This window comes from Leguminivora glycinivorella, chromosome 8 (assembly GCF_023078275.1).
Source record: "Leguminivora glycinivorella isolate SPB_JAAS2020 chromosome 8, LegGlyc_1.1, whole genome shotgun sequence".
Classification (NCBI taxonomy): domain Eukaryota; kingdom Metazoa; phylum Arthropoda; class Insecta; order Lepidoptera; family Tortricidae; genus Leguminivora; species Leguminivora glycinivorella.
Genome location: NC_062978.1, coordinates 5,094,951 through 5,116,965, shown reverse-complemented (window position 1 = coordinate 5,116,965; position 22,015 = coordinate 5,094,951). Strand labels below are relative to the sequence as shown.

The following is a 22,015-nucleotide window of genomic DNA, read 5'->3' as shown; positions in this document are numbered from 1 at the left end:
GGTATACAATATACATAATTATTCCTATAACTAAATAAAATTTAACTTAAATAATAAAAACAGTGACCTAGTCTATATTGTAGGCATTTAAATAAAAATAAAATATATTGGGGGACACCTTACACAGATCAACTTAGCTCCAAACTAAGCAAAGCTTGTACTATGGGTGCTAAGCGACGATGCACATACTTAAATAGATAAATACATACTTATATATTCATAGAAAACATCCATGACTCAGGAACAAATATCTGTGCTCATCACACAAATAAATGCCCTTACCGGGATTCGAACCTGGGACCGCGGCTCAGCAGGCAGGGCCACTATCGACTGAGCCAGACCGGTCGTCTTACTCGGACTATTTAAAATGGTGTAAACGAAATCTACCCTCAAAAGGCTCCTTTTAACAAATTAAAACATTACACGACCAAGTAAGAGGTTAATAAAGGCAGTTTGCTCAGTGATACATCCATTTGGTTTTTATATTTGGTTGGTTAACCGACAAATGTTGTCTACCCGAAAAACAAATTATTTGTTTACGATCTTTTAAACACCTAATAACAGAGTATAAATACCGTGGAATATTTTAAGACTTCTAGGTTTAATTTTTAATTCTATAATGCAGTGACATGTAAATAATCTATGCCATACGATAAATAATAAATAATCATTTACATTCCTCGGAAAGCCGAACGCTAATGTAACTGGACCATTAAATGTTCAAAGAGTTAGCATTTTGTGACCTGTTTGGTCTCTGAATCTGAAACAGAACGACCTAAAGCCTGACGAAATATATGACTACGGGCTATGTTGCGTACAGATGGTGTTTTTTTTTACGCACTAGTGCGAGAAGTGGTACATTATATGCCAGGTCGAAACTTCGGAGGCTCATCTGTACTGAAAAACGTCGTACGATACACGTGCGAAAAGGAAATTCGTAACTCGTGTCGATTTAAAACACTCCCTTCGGTCGTGTTTTAATTTATCGCCACTCGTTTCGAACTTCCTTTTTTACGCACTTGTATCGTAATGTACTATTCTATGTGTAATATTTCTATGTTCTGAACTATCACCGCATAGATCAGAATAACAGCGCCCTCTTGACAATAGTCGTATATTTGGTCAAGCTTTACAAGGGAGTACCAAGTTTTTGGTTTTAACGACCCAGCCACGACATTGGTCTAAGCGCGGCAGCGGTGAGCGGGAGCCATACGTGCGAATGAAAACCAAGTCTCACTCCAATTTGGCTTTTAGACCAATGTCGTTAATCTGTACCTACCGTCTCCCGCAAACCTATCACACTGGCGAATCTGTCTGGTGACACTGACCGTAGCTTTACAATGTAGATACATGTAGACACACCTATGAAATATAAAAAGGGATTTAGCAATTACTTTGCAACATGAAGCCTAGAAAGTAAAATTAGCTTAGAGTAGGCAGCTCCTGCGTTTAATATAATATAAGTAGGCTATACATACTCCAGACTACATACCTACTGTTCTTATCGGTTAGTAAAGTTGCCAGAGCTCAACAAGGATGCGGAGTGTTAGAGTCGGCAACATGCATAGTACCACCTCTAGAGTTGCGAGCGACCACAGGCTACGAAGACTGCTTACCCGGGATGTATGAAAATCGTTGTCTTCCAAGTATTCTCTCGGAGTTTCGAGACACGTGGCCAATAATTCCAAAGTTATAATTTTTTATTGAAACTTCAAATGCATAATGTAGACCTATATTACGTAACAGTCAGGTAATATTTTTATTCAAACTATTAGGAAATATAAAAAATATTATGTTTTCCAACAGGAGTAAGCTCCTCAAAAAGTATTATCAGTGTACAATGTATTATTAGTTCAAAGCGTGGTCAACCTGAGCAATTTGCAATATAAGTTCTGCAATCATAAATGCGACCGACATGATTACAGTCGTTTATCGCGATTTGTGATCATTAAACAATATTTCTGTCCATCAGTCTTCGGGGCCTTATTTTCTACATATTTGAGCAACAGGGCTTCATTCGACATGAAAAAACTGACGATTCGTGTTGATTTTGCCTAGATGACAGAATAGATCCTAATCGAATATGGAAACTCAAAAATGTACCTGATTTTTCATATTAAGCTGGTAGTAAACTAAACTAAAAAATAAACACATCAGTTTACAATAATCATTTAATAGTTCTTAAGTATAAATGGCTGCTCGTGCTCGATTCGTCAACTAGATCTTGAGTTGATATCCTTAATGTGTGTTTTGGTCGGTAATCTAAAAAATAACGTTATTACATTATAGATTAATTACATGACATTTTTTAAGAAAAAAAATATCGGGGACACCTTACACAGATCAACATAGCCCCAAACTAAGCAAAACTTAGTACTATGGGTGCTAAGCGACGATATACATACTTAAATAGATAAATACATACTTATATACATAGAAAACATCCATGACTCAGGAACAAATTCTCTGTGCTCATTACACATATAAATGCCCTTACCGGGATTCGAACCTTAGGTAAGGTACAGCGGTTCAAATCTCGACTGGGGGGCAATTGTAACTGATCCATTTTTTCCATTATTACACTATGATGTTGAGTTCTACATGTATCCACTGAACACGCCTACCATATTATATAACCGGTGGACACTCTATTGTAAAACATGGAAAAAATGTACCTGTTACATTTGCCTCCCAGTCGAGATTTGCCGCGCTGTACCGTATAGTAAGTATAGATCATACTGCTGGTACCTTGACAGACTCTCCACGGAGGCAATGCCCTACTTGATTCGCGCGCTGCCAGCCTTCTGCGATGTTCTCGTTCACTGAAACACACATAATACATCTCAGGCGGGTTCTCTTTCCCTCTCGTTTTTTTCCCTTTCGTTTTTCGCATAACAGACTTCACATAATCGGTTTTTGACGAATGTCATGATGTCAGAAAACTTTTTGTCATAATCTATGAAACTTACGGCAAACTTTTACAAAATCGTTTTCTAGAATGATGTTGTCGATGTGGTTATCACATCGCAAATTGATGTAGCCGCGTAACATACTCCGGTATCCGTTGAAAACATCAGTGTGCGTAGCGCTTACGATACGCTCACGATAATATCCCTTTCGTAGCTATCTATCTCTATCGCTCTTGCGTATGGGCGCGACAGAGCCAGACTACCTTTCTGCGATGTTTCGTTTTCGTTTCGCGTCGCAGAAATGCCATTCGGCTACGGGGCCTGACTACCTACATAAGTACTATACAAGCGTGCAACCCAAAGGCTAAATCACATTTTTATCATAAAATATACAGGGTGCCCGGTAATTAATGGACAACCTTTTATCCACCAAGAGGGCACCTTATACTGGTCCAGAAAATCGACTTTAAGGTTTAGTAAAAGTCGCCTGGTTTTCGAGATTTTCACACTTTTAAAAATTTCAATGGATATTAATGGACAACCTTTTAACCACCAAGAGGGCACCTTATACTGGTCCAGAAAATCGACATTAAGGTTTAGTAAAAGTCGCCTGGTTTTCGAGATTTTCACACTTTTTAAAATTTTAGGTAGTATTAAAATTTTAAAAAGTGTGAAAATCTCGAAAACCAGGCGACAGGCCTTTTAACCACCAAGAGGGCACCTTATACTGGTCCAGAAAATCGACATTAAGGTTTAGTAAAAGTCGCCTAGTCGCCTACTTTTACTAAACCTTAAAGTCGGTTTTCTGGACCAGTATAAGGTGCCCTCTTGGAGGTTAAAAGGTTGTCCATTAATTACCGGGCACCCGGTATAAGAGAGTTAGGTACCATTATTGCACGTTTTCGCCACTCGTTTTACTTGATCCCGGGTAAGCTCGGGAAAATCGACTGTAATCACGTCGATTGCGCCGCTCTCGACGTATCGTCCGTCCTTGTCTAACTGGGGACATAACAAATTACAAAATTACTACGCCACAGGTTAGATAATTACGTGATTTTCGACAACCCTCAATAGTATACAGGGTGTAAACCTAATACGGGCGAACCTCTTATCGGTGGAAAGTATAGGACATAAAAAATTGAATTAGATAACTTTTACTTAAAATTGAAATATTTTTTTTATCCATACAAATTAATTCGGCCCGCAACGTAATGCAAACATACTCGCGTTAAACGCTCGTTGACAGTTGTCATTGATTGTCATCGCAACCATGTTTACAGTACATTGCTGCTAGGAAATTTTTCAAAAATTAATTATGGGGTGAAAATTAAGAGTAACTCAAAAACACCTCTTAATTGATGATAACAATATTGAATTATATGCCTGGTTTCATTTATCGCCCTTATTAGGTTTACGCGCTGTAGAGTGCCATGCAATATAAAGGGACATTACGATTCCACCGAAACTACTGTCAAACTTTGGTTTTACAGAAGTGTCCTTTCTGTATTTATGAGGACTATTTTATTAGAATTTCAGATGGGAAGGATATTTTTTTGACAGAGACGTACCGTCTGCAGTCCGTGCTATTGCTAAGCTTCGAATGAATTCAACAACGGAAATTTTACTGCCTTGGTTGAATTTGCTGCTTTAAATATACTATTTGTAATTTATTATTTTTCGCGATTTCCAACTGACAGCGTTAACCGTTTAACGCTCAGTGTTGTCACTTCCAACTGACAGCGTCAAACATTTCACAGTGTTGTCACTTCCAACTGACAGCGTCAAACATTTAACGCTCAGTGTTGTCACTTCCAACTGACAGCGTCAAACGTTTAACGCTAAGAGTTGCCAACTCGAATTTTCACTTCTTTCTTACGTTTGTCACCTGGTACACTCATAGTTTTGTTACATAGACCAGGTACTATACACCGTATTTTTATTGAGTTTCGTTAACTTCGGCATATAGTTAGGTCCATTATAGGAAACAGAATGGCATAGTTAGTTTTCTTAAATTTGTATGTTTAAAAAAAACCAGACACCTGCGATAGATGTTAACTTCAATTGCTGTTGAAAGTAAGTGTCAAAACTATGACATGTTAATCGCATATCGAACACACAAAGCCCGTTTCTTAACAGCAATTGATGTAGCATCAATCGCAGGTGTATGGTATTTATAAGAAAATAGTTACAAATTAAAAAAAAACTATAATTATGCTACTCTGTTTCCTATAATGGACCTAACTACACCCTGTTTTTATGGAATTCCGTTAACTTTAAGGGAAGATTCTTTAGGTCAAATAATTTCTCTAAGAAACTAGCGTCTTAACTCTTACGGTTATCGAGTTATTAAAAAAATGAAGATAATTACTGAACACGTGTGTGATAGCCTTTACCAATTCCTAATGTTATTTGTTTTGACATGTGCCGTCAATCACTTGAAACTAACTTGAATATTATTCTTAAGGGTCTCTCACACGTATAAATTCATTTATTATGTATGAAAATGATGAAAAAAATTTTTTTTTTGCGAATTTAACTAAAAGTGATACAGGTTGTTGTCTTCGGTTACCGCGATAGTTACTCATGAAATAAAACTACTCATACTGTTCGTTAATATTTCTTGTATGTGAGTAGTTTTTGCACATTGTAATTTTTCCTCAGTCACCCGTTGACCACGAACGCTGTAAAGAGGTCGAAACGTCGGGATGAATTTTAAATTCATTATACGCGATTTAATCCGTTTCCATAGTTTTATTTCGTGATACAGGTTGGTTCCTGATAGTGAAAACAAAAAAAACACGGTGTGGAAGTTAACGGAATTCAACAAAAACACGGTGTATATGTATTTTGTAATGAATTTACCATTCCCATGTTCATGTACCGGCATAGTTCGACGTTGCTGCCGTGTGGACCGACGTCCTTTATGTTTTTGCACGATTCTTCTGCATCTTTTATCTTCTTCGTCAGCTCCGCTGAAAACTTATGCTGGAAAAATGATAACAGTAGGGCTAGCACATGATTGTCTCGAGAGAATGTCGCCGCGAGATAGACTACTCGTCCTTTTGTCATTAATACAATTAGACAAAGACGTGACAAACTCTCGAGACAATCATGTGTTAGCCCTACCGGTTATACCTATTTAAATTAGGAAAAGTTTAAAGTTTGTATGTTACATTTCTGATATTCTGAAAGTTGGTCGCTGTTCTCAAAAGTTCTCATTTTGGTTACCAAATAGTATTTTTTATTTGGTTTTAAATTAATGAATTACCTAAGTATACCGTACTGACCGTATGTCATTACCTACAAATTCCATTGTGACAATTAACTCTCCGTTTCATTAATAACGTTACTAATTTACCAATTAAAACGTCTTCCAAGAAATAGGCAAAGGTATATTTATGCCAAATGTATACCTGCTTAGTTATGTTTTTAAATAATACTTATTTTAAGTACCTACCTAGGGTCATTTTTACTTCTCTCGTATTCGAAATAAAAATTAGGGTTTTAACATTTCTCTTAGGTGAAAGATTTCAGTCTCAGAGTACTGGGAAAAATGTGTTATTCAGTAAGTAGGGTCAGATTCAATCGAAAGCCACATAAAAATCACTATTATTTCCGTCATATTCAGATTCAATAGTTTATTCATAGTAAACACATAAATTATTTACATACAGTAATTACAAAAAATTACAAAAAATAAGATTAGAAAAAAAAAGTATGTAGGGTTTACCACGAAATGGTCCCGCCTCAGCATCTTTGACCGGCATCAGCGCTGATCTTCTGGCGAGACCAGTTTGTGGGCCACAAACGCAGCTTTGCGGCCTGCCCTTCCGAGATATCTGAACGCGCCTACTATTGCGAGGCGGTGATCAGCGCCATCTGAACTGCGGGATTAAGATTCCCCTTTCGAAATTACCCGAGCATTTCTGTGCTTCGAAATTACCCCAATGCACCCTAGGTGCTTTCACAAGCCCGTTTTCAATAAAAGGACACATATAATCCCTTTTCTAATGCTCAAAACACAAGTAGGTACTTAGGAAGGCATACTTACAGAAACAGGGTCCGCAAGAGCGTAACCTGCCAGCACAACTAAAACTACCGAAAGCCGCAGAGCCGCCATTTTGTAATGACAGAGAATGTTCCACCTCGTGCCCACTTCACGCTCTGACTGATTCTGACCGCCGCTGGACCCCTATTTATCTATTCTGACTTATTTACTCGTTAAGTAGGCACACGTTGAGTTCCGACGTATTGCACGCGGTCGCCATCATAGATAGAGAAAAAATATAGACGGAAGGTTTTAAGGAGGAACGAAATTAAATCCTTTACACTCTCATGAACCTATACAGAACTACCATATACAGAAAGAAAGGTCTCGACTCGATATTTAATTAGTATCTACCATGGTATTGGTAGCTACTGCTTTTTTTCTCGAATAATTCAATATTTTTTATGAATAATGTTTGTTCACCAGCTGGGCATCTCATATCACATATTATTATATTGTAATGAAAAATGGTGCCGTGATGACGTCACATACCAGTCATCTAGGGGTTTCTGCAATTTACGGTCATAATATTAATAACAAAAACAGCGATATAATCATCATTAGCATACTAGCGCGAGGGAAAAACACACCTAGTTAAAGATAAAATCTCAAGAAAATAATAATCCTTGAATCTAGCGCAAGTTTCGTACTTCGCACTTGGCCGCGAGGCCCGCGCGGTTACTCACTGAGAGCGTCGTTTTTGTGTGCCAAGTCGTATGAATGAGTGTTTACTTACTTAAGTATTTTTTGTCGATAATGTCTAGGAACGATGATTTCATTCACATTTTTCCTCGTCTTTTTATAGTATGGTTACTGACGACAAAAAATGCTTCTAAATGTGTTCTAAATCTACGAATTACATAACTGTGTTAAGTGGAAAAACACACTTATCTTGGTATAATCGGACAGACACAGCTTGAGACACAGACAGAAATAAAAATCTCAACATTAAGGAAATATTTCTTTTATTATAAACGGTACACATAACTATGTTACTAAACCTAATACTAAATAATATTATTATTTATTTTATATACACAAACATTAAAACAATATTGCTTTATAATCCATTAATTTTAATTTAATTTATTATCATTTTCAGATATAGATAATAAACTATGCAAGTAGGTATTTTTTTAAATAAAATCTTAAATTGAAAACAAAATATTTTGAAACTACATAGATATAGTAACTGGGAAACTAAACAACGTAAAAATCAAACTTACACCGGGCCACTAATACTAACTAATTAACGCTCAAAGCTTTGATTTGTCCATAATATAACATACTTGCGCAGATATTGAAATGTGGAAAGAGATATGGTAAAGGGCCGGCTTATGGCATATAATTATGTATCAGGCAAAATGGGCAAATAGTTTGATACAGCAGGGTACAGCATATTAAACATACATGTGATCAACTATCCGGCCATCTTGACTGCTACTATATATGTGACGTTCTCTGGGTAAAGGGACCTTATTGTCGATGGCGCTTACGTCCCGCGGCGTCGTATTTGTACACGAACATCGCTCATAACGCCGTAATCGCCATCGAATTATTAGGTCCAATTAGGTCCCTTTACCCAGATAACGTCACATATTTGATGACTGTACTAGTCTTTATTTTCATTACTGGATTAAACTATTAACAAATTACAAAAAATACTACATATACAATATGTCAACATTCTAGCTAGGAACATCACAGCTCACTAAGGGGCACAAGCCTAAAACTTAAACATATCAATACCACAAAGCAATACATACAATATTTGTAAGATTTATTTAAAGTATTTATTTGTCGATTTTATCATAATGGTCGGTAAGATGATTATGTATGAATATATAATTCAACGAGGACTAGCTTGCACGGTGTGCTTCGATAAAAAAATAGTTAAGCTCTGGAGAAACTATTACAAAGTTTCTCTTGATTATGTTTATTCAATATCAAATAAGGTCAACCAAATCTTGACACCCACTGGCCAATTGTCTTCATAAAACGCGTGCATTCCTAAACCTTGACATTGGCGGAATAATCGATAAAAAAATTCAAATCTTAAAAAAATATTGAAAATGTAGGGGAGAAAATTTAAATTTGGTGCCATTTTTTGTGCCAAGATTTGGTTGATCGTCTATAGATATAAGTGCAGAGTAGAGCACATAACCTATACCGGATTATACCAAACATTTTTTATATTACCTAGGTCCTTTAGATATCGATGCAAACGTGAACGACATTTACGATAAAACGATCTAAATGAACTAAAAATGTCGACAAATGTAAAATAAATAGACAAATAGATTTATAGAAGATATCTTTATAGAGGACCGGTATACATTCAATGCATAAATATCAAAATACAAACAGGTCACTCTGTAGTTACGCATCGGTTGTCTATATTTGTCTAGATTGTTTATGAATAACTATAGATTTGTGTTCACTAATTATTACTATATCTGTTCAATCACAGGGACACCATATGAGTCAAATAAAAGTATTTACTATCAAATAAAAGTATGTTCGATGTGACACAAAAGATTAACCGATATCTAAATCGAGTCCTTCTCGTCGGAAAAATAATTCAAGTAACGGTCTCCTCAAACATATCGACGTGAAATTGGCTTTCGCCGATCAAAAATCGCTCGTTAGTAGGTACGAGTATGAACACGCGTACGCAATATGACCGACTAGAGCCGATTCCGCGTCGATAGGTTTGGGGAAGCCCTAAATCGGCAGGGTCAACCGCTATAAGTATACAGCGTGATAAAAAAATACTCAACGCTATCAGCACGAAGCGATTATCACACTCGGAGATTTGCTCCTGGACTTGGGGTCAGGGTTTGTATATGAGTTCTATGAGTTGTTGGTGTCGGTGGAGGGGCGGCGCGCGTTGTTGCGTTGCGGGATGACGAACTCGGCGTGGCGCGGCGCCGTGAAGGGGTTGGTGGCGGCGAACGGCCCGCTCACCGAGCCCTGCCGCTCGCGCAGCGCCGCGCGCCGCGCCGGCGGCGTGCCCGCACCCGCACCCGCACCCGCGCCCGCGCCCGCGCCTGGCTGCGGGCGTGCCCCGCTACAAAAAAAACATTGTTACGTTTCAAGTCTTCTCATTAATTAGAAGGACGAATCAGGTTCTTAAAGAGAAACTTCAGTCCCAAGATATTGACAAACGGGAATGGTATGGAATCTTTCACCAATAAGATACCATCGTATTAATGCTAGTTAAGTATAACAAAATATAAAAAAGCATTATATTTTTCGTACACTGATGTGCTCAATTGTTTCTGTTTTTCTGCATGAAATATAAATTGTTTGCTATCGGGGCAAATGATGAAAGGAGTTTTTTACGAAAATACAATATAGACTTTTAGAGAGAGATATATAGAGGTAGGTATAAAAACTTGAATTTTGCAGTTTATAATATTTCGTTACGAAGGTGAGAGTTTGAAAAAGGTCACAGTGAATTAAAATAAGTACTTAACATAATTGTTGCGATCATAATGGGTAGGTTGATTTGTAAAACTAACAACTTCTAAAGACGTACACTACAAAATTTATTGATTTTAGTGATTTAGTCATTAAGCGATTAAGAGAATGAAGTGTGGATTTGTAAATGAAATATTTAAAGGAACCAGTTGGAAATTCAAGTCAATATATAGTAAGTAGGTAGCCTTTGTGCGAAATGATTTGTTTAGGACGTGGTATACAGAGACTAATTTGTGATATTTTTTGTTAGATTTTGGAGTGCGATTTTTAGATCATGTAATCATCTTCCTAATTTGCCATTTCTACGGCTCCTCGGAGTCTCAGTTCCGCTTGCTATTTGATCCCAGGATTTCTCGTAGTAAAGGCCAAATTATATATTTTGATTGAGCTCGTAATATTAGGGCTTTTAGAGTCAGTCTATTGTGATGTGGGGACTAAAGGACAAGTCGATTGTATGGAATATAGGTTTATTCTGTTTAGAATTACAGTGTGCCGATACTTATATAGTGTGGTTAGGAGTAGTAGTGTGAGTGTGGCCTGTCACACTACATCTCCCTCCCCAGGGAAAAAAAAGATTAATTATCCATTGGGATTAATCTTTTTTTTTTAGGTAGCAAACAGTGTATAGTCATTTTATTATTGCAGCGTGAATGCGACATGAACAAAATAATACAAAAGTTAAACAAATACATGAATCGACAACCATATATAGGCATTTTATAGTCAATTAGAAATTTTATTTTTTATGATGGTTAAAACACTTTTTTAATTTAAATAATAAGCCTATTAGTTACTAATTAAATTTAAAATTTTAGGGAAATACGCTGTATTAAATATCATATTAATAACAATGTAATATCCAATATAAATCGAAAGAAAAATATCTATATTCCTACAACAATAATATAGAAAAAAAAACATTTTTCAAAAAAATTAAGTACTTGCTTACTAACTATAAACTAATTTCTGAGCGCTTCGATGACAAAATGAAACTCAAAATTTATAATAACCTAATGAGTTACATGTAAAAAAATATCTTCAACAATTAAACATTTGTTACATTTTGAACTTAAAAATTAACATTAAAAATATAAGTTTAATTCAGATTCCTAACCAATAGCAGAATTCCAGTATAACTTAACGAAATATTTAGATCAATACGATAGATGATCAAACATATATTTAAACCAACACACTAATAATAAGAAGAACCCTTAGATTAACATGAAAAGATATAACTTAAAAGATCCAACGAAGCAAAATTAAAAAAAACCTAACTTCATTTTGATGTAGGGTGAGGTTGCCAACAATGAGCCACCAAAAATTTAAATCTTAATAAGTCAGTCATAATAGGTCCAAATTCAATTTTTTTTATTCAGTGCATTTGTTATTTATCTAGCTCTAAATTTTCATCATTATTTTTTAATAAAACTGAATAGAAGTCGAGATATTTTAGTTTTTTTAAAAGATGAACAATGGCTCATTGTGTACAATCTTTGGTACAGACTGAACCGGTACTATGTATTCAATGAACCGGCCTAGTACACAATGAACCTACCATTATATAATTGCATAGTTTTTGATAAATAATTGCAAAATATACAAACTGATTTAGGTAAATATGGGGCAATTAAATAAATACAACATTTACAATGTCAAAAATGCTTATTTATTTAAACTAAGAGTAGTTTACTAATGTAATCGTCACAATATTCTTCGTTATATGAAAAATAAAGTCTTGCACTTCAAAAAACTTAAATAATATATGTATTATCATATATTTTTGTACTATATAGTAACGTTATATTAGATATATTTATATTAACTCTTAAACATGGCAAAAGTGGTACAAAATAGACCTTCCAAAGGCTAACTAGAGAATTACCTAGAGAACCTCCTGGTTCATTGAGTACTCTAGCCTTGTGGTTCAATGTGTGCTAGATATACATTTTCACTTTTTAAATTCGGTAAAAAATAAACGGCACAAGAAAGCCGCATCAGTGAATGTCAAAAAGATAGAGAAATAGTCACTCCGCACAACTGATTAATTAGATAAATCAAACATAACTACATTCTGAGAAAATAAAAAAACTAAATACTTATTTTTTTTTGTTTTCTTGTCCAAAATCACAAAATACTTCACTACACGTGCAAATTCAACGCGGACCGGCCGCCGACTGGGGAGCGAGCGGGGGAACCTTAGCGGCGCGTGCCTATGTTCGCAGTGAAGTTTGGCAACGTCGCATTTTCGAATAAAACCGTTGGTTCCTTGTGTACCACTGGTTCTCTGTTGCCCACCTTACCCTACGCAGTGTATTCGTCAATACACCACGTTTTTGTCATTTCCACATTTCACTAAACTTGCAAGTTTTACATTTATTTTCCTTAATAGACGTCTCATTTACTATAATATATCATAACATAACATTTTATTTCATTGTGCATCTAAAGCGTGCAATACTTGGCAAGGGTACACAACGCATTTACTTGGTCGGCCGACCTTTTATTTATTTATTTATTAGCTCAGGATACAAGTATATTTATTTTAAGCGCGCACACATAATTTTTTTTTACACATACAGACAGTTCTTTTAACACACATCAAAACCTTCCACGTGTCCAAGGCGTCCCCACGATTGATACTCGACCAAATCATGGTCAGACGGCCAAGGATTCCGTGCCTGCCTTGTATCCTGGCGTACCCTTGCTAACCTAATCGCACAACGACGCCTCTCGGGCCATCGTTAATGCGACAGGCATATTTATTTATACATATTCACTTTATTCCTTTCACATTACCCTCTCACGAAAAAAAAAACATTCAAAAGCCAAACACTTACTCAACACCGTGAAACCTTCAACACATAAGAAATTCAGAAACTCTTAGTTGATCAGGCCAATCGTTTACTGAAAAACTTATGTGCTTGCAGTTTACCCAAACACTGCTAAATACCATATTTTAATCGAACAATTTCATTCTCTTTCGTTCTTATTCCATCTTAATTTCAAAACTCAAATAAACATAATATTACTTTCCGTATCTTCTCATTAGTACACACATTCAATTTAAAACTTAAAACCTCCAACCATAAAATCCAACTTTCAAGCAAATCTGACCATAGCACACCTATACCTATACTGTAAAACAAATCATACATATCCCGTTACTATTTTTTTTATACATTATTCATATTCATTATTATAATTTAACATTTTAATTTCATATCCATTATTACAAAAACATGTCATATCCGATAATTACAAATATTCATACGATATCCGTCATCTTAAAAAAGAATTCTAATAGTCTAATTATAACATTATTCTCTTAATTAATATTAACTAAACCAAATCATTAAATCATACATAGGTAAGTATTAAAAGTGAATCTTTATTTTATCAAGAAAAGTTATGGCGAAATTTATATTGTACCTAAAGGATCTAAACAGGTGCATAATAATGACACAATGTTTACTGAAATTTGATCTGTAATTACGGAAGGCGCATACTTTACCATCGCGGTGGCATCGTGACTAAAGCTATGTTGAAATTACCTCTAAGTAACTTGCGCAATGTATTCGCGATACATTTAAAACATTGACACATTTATGAAATTATATATTTGAAATTGAAAACATTTAAGGTATAATCATACAGTTTAAAATGTTCGGATTGATTTGATTTCATTAAAAATTACATTTAGATACACAATAACTATGTACCAAATACCTATCAACCTTTAACCATAAGTATAAGTATTAGTTTCGTCAGCAAGGGACATAGTCCTGCTCAGTTATGTTATTTAGTTTATTATTTTAAAATCAATTTAGCTTACAAAATAATGAACAAGAAAAAAAATCAGTCATAAAAACTTATACATACTGTAGATACTTAAACTTATAAAATGTCCTTTTTACTTAGTTCTGGCACGGTTCACTTACGTCACTTTCTTAAGTTTTTGATTCCCTACACGGAGTACACGACCTAACTTTTGTCAACACTGCTGCAGCAGCAACAGCTGCTCCTGGACCCGTAGATGCCATTCTCGACAAAGGACACGAACTACTCCCTGCTCCAAACCATCCTTACACTTTCCGCCTTTTTCCTTTACCGATATTGCATAATTCCATTTTTATGTATTTCACTTTTCCGACTTCCTTTTTTTTATTAAAGTAACACAAGTATTTCACCGAGTGCTTATTATCAGTCCGACGCACTTTATAAGAATACATTGTTAAATCCACTGTCCACTATGCAGCACTGTCACATTGTCAATATCACTTTTTATTTATGTTTCGCACATTTGTCCATTAAATTCCTATATGATTTTTTCCATCGCTGGCGCGGCGCGCCGCCAGTGCAGCGCACGGCCGCACTGGCAGGATCGCCATGTGATGTGGGGACTAAAGGACAAGTCGATTGTATGGAATATAGGTTTATTCTGTTTAGAATTACAGTGTGCCGATACTTATATAGTGTGGTTAGGAGTAGTAGTGTGAGTGTGGCCTGTCACACTACACTATGGCTCTGCATGAACTTTTTGACAGTACAAGCTTTATTTTTTCATTTCGATAACATTGAAGGTTTTATCACCATTCCTAATATGGAATATCTTAGAAAAACTTCTGAACTATAAGGATAACAAATTTGGTTGATACTATTTTTACGAAATTACGAAAGTTTTAGAAATAAGTAAGAATCGAAATATATCACAAATCAGTCTGAGCATAGTTCGCCTTATGGAGAGCGGAGAATCTACCATGACCGCTAGCTATGTTCACCTTTTTTGCGGCACCACACAGCAGTTTAGGTCGCTTAAGTTAGCTTTGCTTAAGATCACCAAAAGGATTGCTGAAAATGGTAATTGGCACATTGAAATAAATTGTACATCATATTTTAGATCTGTAATCAAGTAATCAATTGAAATTTTATATCAATCAATAGGCTAATTTGTTTACCTACTGCCAATAAGAACTTCACGCATATAAGATTTTAGTACTACCGTTTGAACAACTGATATTGTTAGATTTGTTAGTATTAATCTTGTATAAAATAAACCAACACCTCCTTCAGATACATCCCTAACCCGATAGTCACTCTACGGAAAGCACGCTCGGAGCGTCGACAGTGAACACCTCCACTATTACAATAGTCGACGATGTCTTTGGATTTTCGTTTACCAAAACAGACCCCTCAAAATAGGATTATGTATGTTCTTCATAACTACGTTCGGACAGTGTCGTCTCGACAGTTATTCGCAGAGTGAACGTTTCGGCGACTGGCAATCACTCGTCTGACGTAGCGATTCGTCCGAGCAGCGGGCAACTAAGTAAAGAAATTGCTTTTATAAACTAATACTTAGTCGCCATCGATCGAGTCCCAAACATGCTCGAAGCATGTTCCTCGAAAATTTGAAATGCCACATTATGAGTACCTGGGCACAGCGTTGAGGTCGGCGGCGGCGGACAGCTGCCGCGGCGGCAGCGCGGGCGGCGCGGCGGGCCGCGCGCCGGGCCGCGGGGGGAGCTGCGACAGGCAAGGCACGTTCAATGGGAGAATCTATAAAATACTACACTTAATACACCGATATACCGGATATTCCTAGGCATTTCCTTTGATGGAGGGAAACCGAGTTGAATTAAAACAGGAGCTAATTGACAATCTAATTTTGAGTTTGACCTGACCAGGGGGTTGACAAACTTTTGGGGCATTGCATGAAAAAGTCCACCGTTGTCCCGGATACACGTGAATTATCTTGGCCGGAAGAGGGTCTGGAGGAAAATTGGCCGTCTACTTTAAACGCCGAAAGGAAATCTCAACATACAAAATAATTGCCCTTACAGGGTCTGTCTGTATTACATGCTTTATGTAATGTGTAATATTGCAGCATTAATAATGCGTTTGTAAGGGGAAGCTCATTAAAAGTTCCGGTCCACTGGTGGCTCTGGAGCCAGTACCTAGTCGTTTCTCTATGACGCTAGGGCGGAAGATGAAGTATACTAACCAGGGGCGGATCGTGTGTGCGAGCAGGCGCGGCTTGCGACATGGCGCGCGCGAGGCGCGCTTGCGGCGCGGGCGGCGGCGGGCGGCGCGGCGGCACGCTGTCGCGCCGCGCCGGTGCGCTGCCGCCCGGCGCCGTCCGCTCCGCTGCCGGGCGAGGCGGCTCCTGCACCGATACATGCATACAGTCACGCCTGTATCCCATAAAGGGGTAGGCAGAGCACATGAAACTACTAAAGCTTCAGTGCCACTCTTGGCAAATAAGGTGTTGAAAGAAAACGAAGCTGTGGCATTGCAGTGACAGGTTGCCAGCCTCTCGCCTACGCCACAATTTAACCCATATCCCATAGTCGCCTTCTACGACACCCACGGGAAGAAAGGGGGTGGTGAAATTCTTAACCCGTCACCACACAGGCCCACACATACAGTATATATGGCGCTATATTACCGCCCTTGTTAGGTAATGACCTCATTACGCAGCTATGTCAAAAATTTAAGTAGCCATAAATAGCCATATGTACTGTAAAACGTTGTACTGTAGTTGTGTGTAGTTATCACACTTGTATCGTAATGTACTATTAATGGCAGGCAGCATTTTGCCGCATTCATTCTTTCGTGTTTTATTTAAAATTTGTATCCTATTATAAACGTCGAAATTACTTAGACACCTTTACGGATTTATAAAATGAACGGAATGTTGTCGATCCTCTGTCTTAATTGCTACATAATATTAGTAGATTTATGGAGTAGGTAAAATAATCTAAATATGTAGATTTTAACCGCAAATACCAAAGAAGCCATAGCCTTTACAAATTGACATAGGTCATTTTGTTTACCTGCGATGCTGTCCGCGGCGGCTCGGTCCGGTTCGGCTCGGGGCGGCTTGGTTCGGGTCGACTCGGCTCGGGCCGGCCCGGCTCGGGTCGACCTGGCGCGACTCGTGGCGACTGCGGGTGGGTCTCGCCTCGACGCACGTCCGTCCGGGTGGGTGACGGCTCCTTCGCTGTTCGCGGGTCTGTCGACCGGTTCACTGGGGATCTTCTGTCTACCTGCAACTATACAAACAAACATTTTGTTTATCAGTATAACGGAATAAATGAAACAGTCAACCCAAGATGCTGCATCGATGGCACACCTTTGCAAATAAAAGTTTGAAGTATAGGTTCGTATCCTACCGACTGCGCCACTTAATCTATAATGTATATAAGTAGTTTTGGCTTTTTCTGATACTTCTTCTTCTTCATATCTCTCTATCAAACTCTTTATTCACTCAGTATAACTTCTTGAAGCCACCTGTAATGTAGGCACCTTATGTAGGAAACCCACCCGAGGACTGGTCCGGTTCTTAAGCCAGGGTACGTCCGGTCGGGAACGCTCCGTCGCGCGGCGGGCGCGGCGCGGCCGGGGACGGTACTCGCGCCGCCTGCTCCAGAATCGCCTTACCTACTTAAATGGGCCCCACGTCGGACTAATGAGTTGACGCTGGGCGGTGGACGATATTAGCAAAGCAACTATATGACGTCCTACTACATATGTAATATAGGCAAGGTACCTGAGGACTGGTCCGGTTCTTAAGCCCCGGTGCGTCCGGTCCCAAGTCAGACACGCTCCGTTGCGCAGCGGGCGCGGCCAGCGCGGCCGGCGAAGGCACGCGCGCCGCCTGCTCCAAAATTGCCTTCTTTTGCTCGTGGCCCGCGGCGAAGTATGAGAACACGCAGAGAACCGCGTAACATATCTGGTCCGCCTGGAATATCGTAAAATACACAGCGAATTAAAATACAGGTTTGGTTGGAGAATCGAAGGGTTAGTCACTGTTAAAAGTTGCAAGATTTTTCATATTTTACTGCTGAACGGCGATTCGTCAGTTTTATTACGTTTGGTGTAGGTAAGCGATCCTTTTTCGCCACTACTTTATTTTATTAAAAAAAACTGACAAGGCCTTAATGTTTGAATCAATATTACTTAATAAAATTACTTATTGAAATAAGTAATGTACAAATAAAGTTACGAGAAGGGAACGCAGTAAAATATTTTTTGTTATTTTTAGGGTACTAATGCTATCAACTTGAAATTTGGAATAGTTGTGAACATTGTGAACCTCTACAAATAGAAGGTATAATTTTTTTAAATTTATTAATTTTAATTGTAGAAAATGGCCAAAATGAAAGGGGGGCAAACTGTAAATTTCAAGTTACTAGGTCAAGTGGGGTATCGTTAGAAAGAGCTCAAATTGAACGTAAATAAACTATTTTTTATATTTTTTTTGTTGTGGAAAAAAAAAAAAAAGAATTTTGAAGGAAAATGTAAAAAAAAATACCCCCCCCCCCCCCTTATCTCCGAAGTTTACCAACGAAAAATTATGAAAATTTTAAGAAACATTGATTTTATGCTAAATATTACAGGAAAAATATAATCGTGTTTGTATCTTGAAAACTTTTTTTTTAATTCACAAAAAACTTTTCAGATTTTTACTTTTAATTTACCCACCTTTGAGGATGTATATAGTACTTCAAATTAATACGAGATGTTACTTAAATTATCTTCTTTCCAATAAAGTAATAATTGTTTAAATCGGTTAACATTACAAAGAATAATCCCTGAAAAACCAACATACTATGGTCGCGGAAATTAGTTAGCGAATTCACCGAGAGATGGCGCTATACACTATAATGCTCATTAGTACCTATATTTTTTTCTAAATTGATGTAAAATTTTAAACGAGTGTGTTTTTTTATTATTTCAATAAAATGTTTGAAACAACATAATAAAATTAGTAATGAATTTAGTAACCACACCTCACCAATTGTGTATGCCCACGTGACGTATTTTAGGTAAAAATGTATGTCAGTGTGTTAAGTTAAAAGTAACTTGGTAGTTTTAATTTCAAGCCCATGAAAGAAATTAATAGCAAATCGCGTTATCTCCAAAAGCACCACACTACATGTAGGCATCTACTAGTCTTATATAGTAAAAAAAAATGGTATTTGTACCTACATTGAACTTATCGAATAGACTAAATAGTAACACTAATAAATAAGTAACTAATGAATTCAGTAGGTATATTATAAAAGTAAATCAATAAACTTATAAAATTAGCTATCTCCCTTGATGCAAACGATCCTAGGTAGGAAGAGCTGAACCACGCGTAGTGTAGAGTGAAGTATTCCAAAATACATACAGCCACAATAATTCTAAGGCCTGAATGGATGCTCGCAGCGGAGCGTTCGGCGGGGCGTGCAGCGGAGCGTGTTCGCCCGCGCGCACGATAGCAGGCTCGACTCAGAACACTTGTATGAACTTTAATTGTTTGACATGCACGCTGCACGCCCCGCCACGCTGCACGCCTAATACGAGCTTGCACTCAGACTTTACACTAACGGCCCAGCCACGACATTGGTCTAAGCGCGACAGCGGTGAGCGGCAGCCATACGTGCGAATGAAAAGTCCCATCGCTGTGTCTCGCTCCAATGTATAGTCGCCGCTCACCGCTGTCGCGCTTAGACCAATGTCGTGGCTCAGCCATTAGTGTAAGGCCTGAGTGCACGCTCATATTGGGCGTGCAGCGGGGCGGGGCGTGCGGTGTTCATGTTGAAGCGCAGTGTTCTAATTAGACGCCCTACAGAACGCCCGCCGAACCCTCCGCTCCAAGCGTTCACTCAGGCCTTACGGCTCAGCCACGACATTGGTCTAAGCGCGACAGCGGTCATTGGCAGCCATACGTGCGAATGAAAAGTCCCATCGCTGTGTCTCGCTCCAATGTATGGCCGCCGCTCCCTGCTGTCGCGCTTAGACCAATGTCGTGGCTGAGCCGTAAGCCATGCAATAGTTTATACATATCAATCACAGATAAGATCAAAAGAGAGCGAGCGAGAGACCATAGTAGCCAGTCAAATATTATAAGCGGACGGAGTTGAAAAGAGGTCCGAGTTGGCGTAATCAGGGATCGGATACCGGTATTTTTTTCGCAATAGTTCCGTACGTTGACACGAGAACTTTATTTTAGCGTTTTTGGTCCCTCTAAACGGCATTCTTTTTCGTTCAGTGAACAAACGTTTATGAGTGGGAACCGTTCCGAAGAACGGAATTTAAAATTCCGTTCTTTAAAGAACAGTTCGCTGGAACGAAATTATTTCGGTTTTTCTATTTCCAAGAATTTTCACGAACAGTGGAAGACATGCGCAAGCATTCGAGCATACCTTCTAAGATTACGCCTCATTTCAGATTGTTAGGAATTCATTCCTCAAATCCGATTCGTTGCGTACCTATGACTGATCCGTACATTTAAGCTAGTCCTATTAGGTACTATTAATTTACTTATTAAAGCCTTAATTAATTATTTACTTATTCAAGCATTAATTTACTTATGCATATATCCATTTAACTAAAATATGGATTTATTAATAACTTTAGACGTTGAATAAAAAGTTAAAAGCAATAAATATTAAACTAAGTTAGTACTATTAGTAGGTAGGTACGTCTAGTTGCGAACTAGCTTGACAATACATAGTTAATTGTAAGATCAAAAACAAAAAACAGTTAGTCAGCATGATAAAAAGGTAATTAAAGCAAAGAGTAAAAAATAATGCAAAATAAAAAAACACATTGTGTACATACATCCGTACGAGCTATGAAACGAAAGGTGCATAATTCATTTCACTTCTAGTGCTCTCGATATCGATATCGATATAGTATCGAGAAAGCCATATGGAGAAGAAACGATGCAGGTCAAGCACTACTTTCTCTGCCTACAACATAAAGAAATCAGATTTTCAATAAAACAAGACATAAAAAACTATAATAAACATACAAGACATTTTACAATGTTGACCCGGAGAAGATATCAATAGGCTAGTTTCCTATACTTAAAATAAAATATTGTATGCAGTGCACGAAATAAAGCACCACATAATTAGAAGAAAAATATGGACAATAGTTATTTTTAAACATAATTTCTATTTAATAAGTCAAAAAGAAAGATATAAAGTAAATGAGTTAACCGTGACGTCACTCCTCAGTATTTCATAGCAATTCCATATTAGCAAATCGTTTTGATAGTTCATAAAAAGAAGCTGATATGACTAGTAGGAAACTAGCCTATTTTGTTGTGTTATTAATTAGTGATCTGTAACATGTAGGTAGCTATTTCATGGCAGGCTTTTGCCGAAAGTCGGTCGTTAGTCGATTTTTGGTCGGCTAAGGCCGATTCCGCGTCGATAGATTTGGGAAAACTCTTACAGTAATCTTAATTAATAATTTAAGCATTTACAGACCGATCACTAACAATAACCTTCTTTTAATATCCACTATGAAATCTTCTCCTCGGTTTAGATACATTGATTATAATAACACACAAATAAAATAGCACTTACCATTATTGATTTGTACTTTCTCTGTATTATTTGCCTTGTTTTTGGATCTGTAAAAAAGGTTTAAATTATTTTTCACCGCACCAACTGGTAATATTTCTAATTTCTGATTTCTTATACCTGTCGCAGTTTTTAAAAACTGAACGATTATAGTCATCAATACTGTTGTAACGTACGGGACACCATATAAGTAAAGTAACGAATTTTTC

At 37.5% G+C, this 22,015-nt stretch overlaps 2 protein-coding genes across 3 annotated transcripts in view; both read right to left on the bottom strand.

Moving 5' to 3' along the window:
* Nucleotides 1-2,156: 2,156 nt before the first annotated feature.
* LOC125228935 lies at nt 2,157-7,111 on the bottom strand. 2 transcript variants are annotated; one of them, XM_048133654.1, is made up of 5 exons: nt 6,961-7,111; nt 5,772-5,894; nt 3,797-3,908; nt 2,749-2,822; nt 2,157-2,262 (listed from the first exon to the last, which is right to left on the bottom strand). In XM_048133654.1, exons 1-5 carry the CDS (start codon nt 7,027-7,029, stop codon nt 2,239-2,241), a joined length of 402 nt encoding a protein of 133 aa, XP_047989611.1. In that variant the 5' UTR covers nt 7,030-7,111; the 3' UTR covers nt 2,157-2,238. The 2 variants fall into 2 exon arrangements, with proteins under 2 accessions (XP_047989611.1, XP_047989612.1); XM_048133655.1 differs by having other exon boundaries at nt 5,772-5,888; nt 6,961-7,102.
* Nucleotides 7,112-7,925: 814 nt separating this feature from the next.
* LOC125228726 (MAP kinase-activating death domain protein) overlaps nt 7,926-22,015 on the bottom strand; it is a 91,461-nt gene continuing 77,371 nt past the window's right edge. The window contains exons 37-42 of the mRNA XM_048133387.1: nt 21,810-21,856; nt 17,993-18,184; nt 17,277-17,495; nt 16,445-16,606; nt 15,875-15,966; nt 7,926-10,027 (exon numbers count right to left, since the gene is read on the bottom strand). Coding sequence (XP_047989344.1) covers nt 9,811-10,027; nt 15,875-15,966; nt 16,445-16,606; nt 17,277-17,495; nt 17,993-18,184; nt 21,810-21,856 — 929 coding nt within the window. The 3' untranslated portion in view covers nt 7,926-9,810. The remainder of the gene's footprint in view (nt 10,028-15,874; nt 15,967-16,444; nt 16,607-17,276; nt 17,496-17,992; nt 18,185-21,809; nt 21,857-22,015) is intronic.